At 41.6% G+C, this 10,196-nt stretch overlaps 1 protein-coding gene across 1 annotated transcript; it reads right to left on the bottom strand.

The window, feature by feature from the left end:
• Positions 1-110: 110 nt before the first annotated feature.
• On the bottom strand, positions 111-9,663 carry LOC139466320 (methyltransferase-like protein 27). The gene is made up of 6 exons (XM_071248166.1): positions 9,548-9,663; positions 7,759-7,898; positions 6,206-6,334; positions 4,055-4,190; positions 3,753-3,851; positions 111-2,129 (listed from the first exon to the last, which is right to left on the bottom strand). The coding sequence occupies exons 2-6, from the start codon at positions 7,888-7,890 to the stop codon at positions 1,960-1,962; spliced, it is 666 nt and encodes a 221-aa protein (XP_071104267.1). The 5' UTR covers positions 7,891-7,898; positions 9,548-9,663; the 3' UTR covers positions 111-1,959.
• Between the last annotated feature and the right edge of the window lie 533 nt (positions 9,664-10,196).

Genomic DNA, 10,196 nt, shown 5'->3' on the forward strand with positions numbered 1-10,196 from the left:
CTCAACCGGTCTGTTGGACCACTGACCCGAACTGACCAACAAGACAGATTACAAAATTCAGTATATAAATATTGTCAACATTTAATGTACAAACACACGTGTGACATTTATTTACATATCTTTACTAGCCATGTCTAGTCAGGTGCACAATCGGCACCCAGAACTTCATGCTTGTCATAACAGCCGTCACATGAGCATCGGGGTTATCAGGTAAGACCGAGCTAATTGTGCGATTATTTGCAGCAAATACAGCGTCGCCAAAGAGCACTAATGTATTACAAGAATTTGGTAAAACTATGATTTGAGTCTCTCGCTTGTGTTTATTTAAAGAAAGACAATGATTAGTAGCATGATATAGCTCATAACAGGTTTAATTGTTACTAATTTGGCAGGTTGCGTTAGCCATCCCAGCATTTATGATGGAACATTTACACGGAACAATCTTTTTAACTGTAAAAGGCGACTATGCTTGTCGTAAGAAGCGACTAACGGGATCGAATGGTCAGGATCGATGACTTTGTTGATGCATGTCATCCTATCCCAGTTGCGCAGATCGATGATCAAAATGTCAATCACTGAATTGTCTGGTCCAGACTCGATTATTTTCAAACCACCGTCATATACCTGGTACACTGCTGAGTGCGGCGTTAAACAACAAACAAATAAACAATCAAACATCTTTGAAGCTTCAATAGAAAGAATACGACTCTGCGATACGAAAAATGAACCAAGCCGTTTTGTGTTCTGACCGGTCGCCGTTTCCAACTGGTGCGAATAGGGATTATTACAATACACGTCGCGACAAAATGTTTAAACTGGTTCAATCGTCGATACGCGACGCAAGCTTAACAGTTTTAGCCAACATGCAACGTAGAAAAAACCGATATCATTCAAACTGTACCATATCCGGTTACAGGTGCGCATGCGTAACATCCAGAGGGTTATTAATTACGAATGCAAATAAAGATTGTCGATTGTCCTTCTACGCTGTCTATTCTGTTCTCACCACAGATAGTAAAGTCTTCCTTAAATAGTTATTTCCATGATTGTAAACAAAACTTTCAACACTTATAGTTCACTGTAACAAATGTTGTATATTGGGATAACACTCTCAGTAAAGAAGAGATTCTCGTACTTTTTTGGGTTGAGTCCCGTCAGGGATTCGAACCCACACCGCCAGAGTGAGGCTTTGTATCCTTTGTATTCATACGCACATTGCTCTCATTGTATGGCTGGTTGCGTTAGCCATCCAAGCATTTATGATGGAACATTTACAGTAACCATCTTTTTAACTGTAAAAGGCGACTATGCTTGTCGTAAGAGGAGACTTTCGTAATCGGATGGTCAGGATCGCTGACTTTGTTGATGCATGTCATCGTATCCCAATTGCGCAGATCGATGCTCATAATGTCTGGTCCATACTCGATTACAGACCGCCGTCATATAGCTTGAATATTGCTGAATGTGGCGTTAAACAACAAACAAATAAAACAGTGACTCTTGAGTGCATTCTCCACCTGGCAAAGATTACCAGAGCTGCATCATATATAAGCGTCATGATTGCAGCGTCCGAACGATTAGTGGTGGTACTCAGATCTGTGGTCTGTCTCAGATTTGTGGTAGTCGCTGTAGTCTGAACATTAACGTGGATTATGATTCATTAAATTCACAGTCAATAACGCCAGTTACCCGTGAAAGAATTATGACATTTCATTGTCCTTCATAACGTCATAACTTGTTGGACCAGTCATACCCTTGTTTCCTCTTGGTGTAGGACAACAGAACTTGATAGACACGCAGATGACCGGTAATCCCCTTGTTTCCTCCTGGTGTAGGACAACAGAACTTTGTAGACATGCAGATGACAAGATATCCCCTTGTTTCTTCTTAGTGTAGGATTACAGAACGTGATAGACATGAAGATAACCAGTCATCACCTTGTTTCCTTTTCATGTAGGACTACAGAACTTTATAGATATGCAGATGACCGGTAATCCCCTTCACGATCTCGGGCATAATTTTCTTGTCCTCCAGTTTCCATAGCCCACGGTTCCCCAGGCTGAGGAGATTCGTACGGAGGACATCACTCTCGAAGATGTAGTCGAAGTGATTCATCAAGATGTGGCCTCCTACAAAACAGGCGATAAATGGAAACAGAGAGAACAGTTACAAAAGCAGTCAAATGATATCCCTATGGTATTCAGTGGTATTAATTGTATATATTTTCCATGTAGGCCCCATTCCCGTGTGCAGGGCCAGAATTTCACATTCAATATACTAGTATCCATGTACAATTAGGCATGACACAGACTTGTCGAAATGAGAATCGGACCATTATCATGCCATTTTCATCTTGATTTGTATGACCAAGACTCGATACTTTTTACAGTGAAATATTTGGAATACTGTCAACTCACTGGATCACGATATTGCGAATTTCCTCTGAGTATTTTGTAGGCTCATATACCTGTGTATGAACTATAGGTTGCGTTAAGGAGATTGACGTTGCCGAAAAGCTGAAAGAACATTTTTTATCGCCACATTTTGTCCTGCTCTACCGGTGGCATACACATACAAAGACTAGTCAATTGTTCACCCGAAATCACATGGGAACATAAAGTACAAACCGAAATAAGGAATTACATCTGAAATCATTTTGGCCACTGATTCCTCAAATTTGGAAATGTCCTCCACTTGTCTATCACAAAACAGCAGATGAATGAGTGAGTTTGGTTTAACGCCGCTTTGGACAGTAACACAGTCGTATAACGACGTGTCTGCTACAGACCGAAGTGATGCAAGTCCTAGTTGTTTACTGTGGTGAAACGTTCAAGCACGGTTATGGTGCTGTGAAGCCAAGTATCATAATCGGGCGATTCTTGGATTCGAACCCATGAACCTAGCGTAAGTACGTGGCACAAATCTGCAGCGTGAACTGGGGGTCAGCGACTTCTTGGATCACGGTGCCTCAACATACATGAATAGAATAACTGCTGACATATTGCACGAATTCTGGGCTTTATGTTGGTAGAATTAATTGTTGGTTTACATTTGAGTGGACGAGTTATTTAGCGGTATGCGGGGACAAGTTATGTCCCTTTAACGGAAGTGAAAAACACATGTTGCTAAAAATGGACGATTCGATGCATGTGTTTTAAAGCTTTCAATAATGCTTTTGTATGTTTTGGGGGCTAGAGGCTGAATAAAAATGTTTGTCCATGTGTTTCAGAACATTGCGATTGCGAGCGGCATGTTCAGCTTGCCAAGTCAAACTGTATGTTTACGAGGATGTGTGATGCTCTTGACCCACTACAACGTTTTTTACGGGACATAGACGACAGGTCCCTGTAATAAAACCATAAAAAAAATTTGAAGTGTGATGAATCAGTGAGTACATACCATGATGTCCACAAGAGGTGAAGTTTTAATCATGCGAATCAAGAACCGTTACACTATGAATGCGACCGTAAAAATAGTTGTTTTATTTAATTTCTTTTTTATTCGTAGCGGTCAGCGAAGGAACACAGCAAAAGCAATTTATAGGGATGTCAATAGAAAGGTTTCAACAACTATACATCTCAAAGCATCACGAGTCCTGTCCTCGTGTTAAAGGGAATCATATTTGTCGCATTTTCCACCATATTGGATTGTGAAATATATACATGACGTGGCTTCAGGGATGTTTAAACGATATGCTGTATTTAACAAGGTGCAGTCTGTCAGTCAGTTAGGTCAGCAACTAACTCACTCACCTGATTTCGTAACACGCACCAACTCCTCCAGGGCCTTGACGGGCAGTTTCTTGAAAAATTCTGAACTCAAGCCTACAACTGTCACTACGGTGTATGTGTCTGAAATCAACACAATTGAGAAATCGTTATGTTATCTAAATAACGAAATACAATTTTGATTAGTCATCTGAAGTGAATCCATGATCCATAAAATCAATAAGTGAACAAAACACATAAAGACTTCACTCAGGGTGAAACGTCACAGGTCTCAGAAAGGGGTGCACGTCCGCAAGTGGTCTTCCGGAAAACAGGTTAGGACTCACCATCAGAAATATCCAGGGTGTTTTCAGCAAGAATGTCACAGATGTATCGCTCATATAAGTTGTTTTTTTTGGCCTGTTCCAGCATCCCCTCAGACGGATCGAGTCCATCAATGTGCAGGAATCCGTGTTTCCGCATCTACAATATATTATATACAGAGTCTGAACAAGCAGTTTAAAATACTATCATAAAACGATAAAAGCAGATTAAAGGTTTCTGTGCTCGTGAATGAGAATTGGAGTTATTGTATTTAGAAAAGGTGGCACTCTTCGATCTCATGTGAAATTGTATTTCCTACAGATACTTAGAACTATTGTTTATACCCAAACCTGTATGGATCAATGGGAAGAGGGATGGGTTGGCAGGGGTCGAACTAGTGCTTCAAGACATGCCATGTTTGTCTCTGGACGCAACTGATGTGGTTGCTAATTTTTTTTAACAGAATCCCCCCTGAAGCCCACACACTTCCGCCAACGATGTTGCAGTGTCTGGATTTTACTGGTGAGGCTTACTCCTGGTTGTGTAAAAAGTCCTTCACAGCAGAAATGATTCATCATCATTCGCATAATGCTTGTCAGACAGTTCTTTCCTTTGGTTTGGGAAGAGGTTGAAATCTGGTGAATATGGATTGGTTAGAAGATATGGTTCAATGACTTCAAAACCACAGTCATGCAGCGTTAGCGACAACAAACTTGTGCACTGTTCTTGTGAAACATCACACCTTTAATGCGTTTTCCACGATATTTACCCTTGATATTCTCACGCTGTAACTTAGCAGATTAGTATAACATTGGCCATGAATGGTATGATTTCGGGAGGTAATCAACCAGTGGGATCCCAGAAATCGAGGCCATAATTTTGCCAGCTGATGGAACAGACTTTGCCTTCTGAGGAGGAGGGTGCGCTACAAATTGCCAAACAAAATCAGCTGGGTCTATCCAAAACGACGTAGTCTTGTCGAGAGATGATGAACCTGGAACGTTGATGGGATCAGAAGCCTTGGAACTCCCCGTGCTGAAACATTTGTACCCAGTATATTCCTCACATATTCTGAACTCTCTCATGAAAGATTCCCGCTATATTTACAATGCAGATTCGTCGATCATCAATAATCATATCAACATTTTCCTTGGTGGATGCACATGAAGATTTTGCTGATCGTGGACCATCTTCGAGACTCGCTCTTTCCCTCTTGAACTCCGCTGCCCACCTCTTAACAGTGGCAAAGGAAGGAGCACCGTCCCCTAAAGATGACACCATGTCCGCATAGTTGGGTTGGATATTTTTGTTATCAGCGCGGTACCCATTGTGTCCATTTCATCAGAGAATACCAAGTCTCTTTGTTGCCTGTAGAGGTATGCTGCCTGGTTGTGTAGCTGGTTCAACAGCAGCCTATAAACTGTGTTGGTTCGAATCTCGGACGGGGTTCTACCCAAAAAAGTACGTGAATCTTTACTGTACTAAGAAAGTGTTATCCAAAATATAACATTTGTTACATTTGACCTCTTTCTAAATGGCATTGTGTGTTCAAAGCCTATGAAGTTAATACATTCAAAATGTTAGCTGTACATATCCTTCGTAGTTAGACTCAGAACTTTTAAGCCGACCTCGTATGTGTGAACGCCTCTACTTGCACGAGAGAAGTCGTGGTTTATATGTGAGGATTCCGACCTAGAAATGAGGTCATTACGTGAAGGATAAAACACGAATCCGATGTAAATACTTTGGATTGTAAAACTCGAGGGAAGAAACGCGACGGACAAGCTTGAGGTATTGCTCCCGAGTCTCTCCTGGTAACGAGCACGAAATCAAAAACAAAATACCATGTGGTGGTCAAGTTCGAATCCCAGGATGGGGACCTACTTTAAGAAAAGTTAATCCAGGTATGACATGTTATTGAATGGAGGTAGATGTTTGTTAACAGAGAAGAAACAGGTTATTCGATTGTTATGAAGTATATAACTATCTGCTGCAACTGAGCCACAGATTTATTAATATAATTTGTAAAAGCAGTGGTTACGTGGACTTCACCCCTTCACTGAGCGCAGTTGAACCCGGAAGTAAACCCATCAGATAACATTACACAAATATCAAAAACCGAGAACATTAGATGACGTCACAGAAGGTATCTAAGTATAGGTAACAATACCTACCTGGACGGAGACCAACCCCGTTCCAGCAGCAACGTCCAGGATGTTGATCTTCTCCTTGCTGCCAGGATATAGTGATGCCAGACTGTCTCCCGTCCACTTCGGCATTTTGTAATCCATCATACCCAGCACCTAGGTGACATTTTAAGAAACATCTACAAGTATACATTTACAGAAAGGGAAATTAGAAATATAAGTATACTTAAACTAGTTGTTTCTTAATTACCCAAGCAGCGAAGAACTGGAATATTGCTGGTACGGTTTAAAGCAACAATTAATCACTCACACACTCTAATTACCGCCTATAGCATAGTGCTGTTATTCTAATTTAACACCAGGTGCATACTGATAATCTTATACATACGTAACAATAAGGTACCAGGGCAATTGGTATTTCTCATATCATATAGGCAATAGATCTATTTAGACCTATGTATGTTTGATTGAGGTTGACAAGGTCACAATGTCTTGAAATAACCTTGAAGCCAGCGGCATAGACAGAAATGGATTGAATGAGCGAGTTTGGTGTAACACCGCTTATAAGAGGATTTCAGTTGTATGAAATATAAGCGCGTCAGCTTGGTGTGGGAAGAAAGCACGTGGCGATCCTAGTCCTTTGCCTCTTTTCTGAAACCTGTGAACACGGGTATAGCGCAGACATACTTAGAAACGCTGTGAACCATATCAGTGCGAAGCATGATCATAGGTTTCAGACAAAGGGGGCAGCTCTGCATAGAGAAGTGTGGCACCTTAGACGACTCATCTTCCCGAGGCAAGGGAGTTAAATGACTGTAAAAGTCCAGTTTCCACCCTTGACGAACTAGGCTAGAATTCCTGGGGTTGATCGTAGCGCCACCAGTGGCTATTACGAGTTATGTCCCTTATATGATCCTCCTATTGACCAATCAGATTCCGATTCTCATATCACTTGCATTTGCTTCAAGCAAAAGACGTCAAGGCGATCTGATCGATAATCAAGACCTACAATGTAAAAAACGGGTCTTACTTCGCGAAGTGGATCAAATTCCGTGAGCACCTTTATTAAAAACATGAAAAAAATGGGAAAAGTCGAGTTGGCGGTACACATGCTTTATAAATCCTGGAATCGACCGAAATATGAACGGCAGTTGACGAACCGGATGTCCAGTTCGTTACACGAATTTGATTTGACTATACATAGACTCGTTAGCCCAGCTAAAATATAACTCCATAATTCTAACCTAGTTCGGCAAGGGTGGAAACTGATTGAACCCTTGGCTCGGGAAGATGTGGTCGACTGGGCCAGCCGTTTTCCCAAACCATACTGCTTGTACCTTAACAGAATACTGTCACACTAAACTTTTGGAACAATGTACGTGACCGAGAAACTGTAGGCAGTCACTGCTAAAAGACCCGTCAGTATCCACATGTCTCCGTAACTATTGAACCACAAATTGTGTGAATCGTTACCTTAGATATAAAGACAAAATTCATGGAATCAATATCAGTGTTCCTTAAATATTTTTGCTGAGTATGTGATCATCTGCTTTACGTTATTTAAATGAGGACATATTTACCATATCGTACTTGTCACTCATGTGGTCGAATCTCTTAATAACAGTTTCATTGTCCAGGCCTTTTTCTATCAACGAATAGAATTCTCTTTTCGCTTCTTGCACTTCCTCTTCAGAGTATGTTCTTTCCGACATATTTGCAACTGTAAGAACAAAACAAAAAACCACGTCTGAGTTTAGCGAAGCCCATGTTTTACGGATGATTTTGATATATGCTCCCCTTTGTAGGTATAGAATGGTGTCCCTTTTCCTTGCAGGCTATATGTAAGTGTCGAAAGATACAGTTCGCTATTGTTAATTATTTAAAAGATAAAAACAAATTGAGCACTTGAGCGACCAAAATCATAATTAACGTTTAATATTTTCCTACGATAGAAGGATATGTATTTTTTTAATTAGCCGTTAGATTATTTTTATGGGAAAAAAACACCTACCCCGAATCAAATGGGTGCTCCCTAAACGAATTTACATTTCATATTTGTGACGGCGAACAACTAGCATCGGATTTACTATGTCAAATGTGATTTACTGTGTCAAGTTTTAGTGTCATTAGGTGTTCGACATAGATTTTTGTTTGTAAAGCTTTCACAAGATATATTGGTCATTAAATAAGACTCAAACAAAGATTTAAAGAGTGTTCCATTCCACTTTAAGTTACTTATTCCAACATTTGAACGTTACTTCTTTATTTCAAATATCTATCACCAACTTATAAGACAAATCTTTAATAAGAGCATTGTGTTAATTCAGAAGTATATAATAAAAGGGAGACATAGCGGTGGGCGTATGTTGGGGGGTGGGGGGTGGGGTGGGGTGGGGGGGGGTGGGGGGTGGGGGGGGGGTGGGGGGTGGTGGTGGCTGTGTGTGTACTTGCCTGGACGATTTTATAGTGCTAGCCTACTGACATACCATGCCGCTGTTTCACATGAATACCCCAGTGAGTTAGTTTAGTTAGTTATTTTGTTTAATGTGGTGTAACGCCGCTTACAACAGTATTCCAGTTATATCGCGGCGTGTCAGCGTAATGTTGGAGAAAAGGCCGAAGTGATGCAGAACTGAGACGTTTTCCACTTCGGTGAAACCCACGAGGTTGGGTACATGGTGCTGAGAAACCTAGAAATAAAATCGGGGCGAATCGGGATTCGAACCCACACTCATAGGTTTCGAGCGTGCCCAGGGGAAGCAACTCTGCACAGCGAATTGTGGCGCCTCGACGACTGAACCACCCGTGCCCCATACTGACAACGTGTTCATGAACTGAAAATACATACAATGGCTTTGTTATGTACCCACTAGACAAGTCTCACCTGCATATTGCACTACTGATATTAGATACTGAACCGCCTTCTCGGTCTCGTGCACAGTGCGCGAAGCCCATCGCTGGTGTCCCCCGAGTCAGTATACTGTGTCTGAGTGGAGTATCAATGTTCAACCGTGATAGATGTCAGTGAGCCAGCACTATACAACAGGCATTTCTCCGTAATAATACAGGCACACACACACACACACGCACGTACCCACCCGCGCATCACTATATAAGTGCAATAATCTTGAACGCGACGTTAAACATCATTTCATCTCACTTCATAAGATACTGACAAAATGCGTATTTCGTTTCATGTGAATGATCCTGAAAGCATGGCTTTTGAATCAAACTGTTCAAAACACGGCTTTTGAACCACACTGAAAGCACAGCCTTGTTATTCATTATGATTGAAAAGTATATTTCATATTATCAATTTCTATTGGTATTGTGTTAAAACCGGCGGTAAACCGCCCAATTCCTCCTCACCTGATGTACGAGTGTCTCGTTGATGCGTGCACGTTCAGATAGGTCGTCCCAGCTGATCTACGCTGCGGCAAGGAATGTTACTTCCCTGCGTGCTCGTTTCGCCTCTCGCCTGGCGGACTGGGTTAGCGCATCGAAGTGCGCGATGTCAAGCTGCTTCATGAATTCAAAACGAGGACGTTCACGCCGTGATCACGTGCGCAGATTATTCTGCAGTGGAGTGAGTGAGTGAGTATGGTTTTACGCCGCTTTTAGCAATATTCCAGCCATATCACGGCGGGGGACACCAAAAATTGGCTTCACACATTGTACCCATGTCGGGAATCGAACCCGGGTATTCGGCGTGACGATCGAACGCTCTAACCACTAGGCTACCCGACCGCCCCTCTGCAGTGGAGCCAAACCATTTTCCAAATGATTTGGAAACACAATCAGTACATCCTGTCGTAGACTGACGCTTTGTCACTGATGGTTTATAATTTTGATAAAAACAAGCAACTACATTAAAAATGAAACAATCCCCAATGAGATGGGATTCAGAACCTGTGGTAAAGCTAGACTTGTTTCATTCAGGGCTATAGCAACACGGGTTGGGCGGGAGGAAACATGATATGATTCAGGGACTGAGACCAACTACAGCATTATCATTTAG

Source organism: Haliotis cracherodii, unplaced genomic scaffold (genome assembly GCF_022045235.1).
Source record: "Haliotis cracherodii isolate W230 unplaced genomic scaffold, xgHalCrac1.p SCAF_1, whole genome shotgun sequence".
NCBI classification, from domain to species: Eukaryota; Metazoa; Mollusca; class Gastropoda; order Lepetellida; family Haliotidae; genus Haliotis; species Haliotis cracherodii.

What these genes read in the sequence shown, in the direction of transcription:
- LOC139466320 (XM_071248166.1), bottom strand. Translation starts at nt 7,890, where the DNA reads ATGTCGGAAAGAACATACTCTGAAGAGGAAGTGCAAGAAGCGAAAAGA. An exon ending in CGGGGTTGGTCTCCGTCCAG is followed by an intron (nt 4,191 to 6,205) that starts GTAGGTATTGTT and finishes AATATATTGTAG; the next exon opens with ATGCGGAAACACGGATTCCT. An exon ending in GGTGCGTGTTACGAAATCAG is followed by an intron (nt 2,130 to 3,752) that starts GTGAGTGAGTTA and finishes CCTGTTTTGTAG; the next exon opens with GAGGCCACATCTTGATGAAT.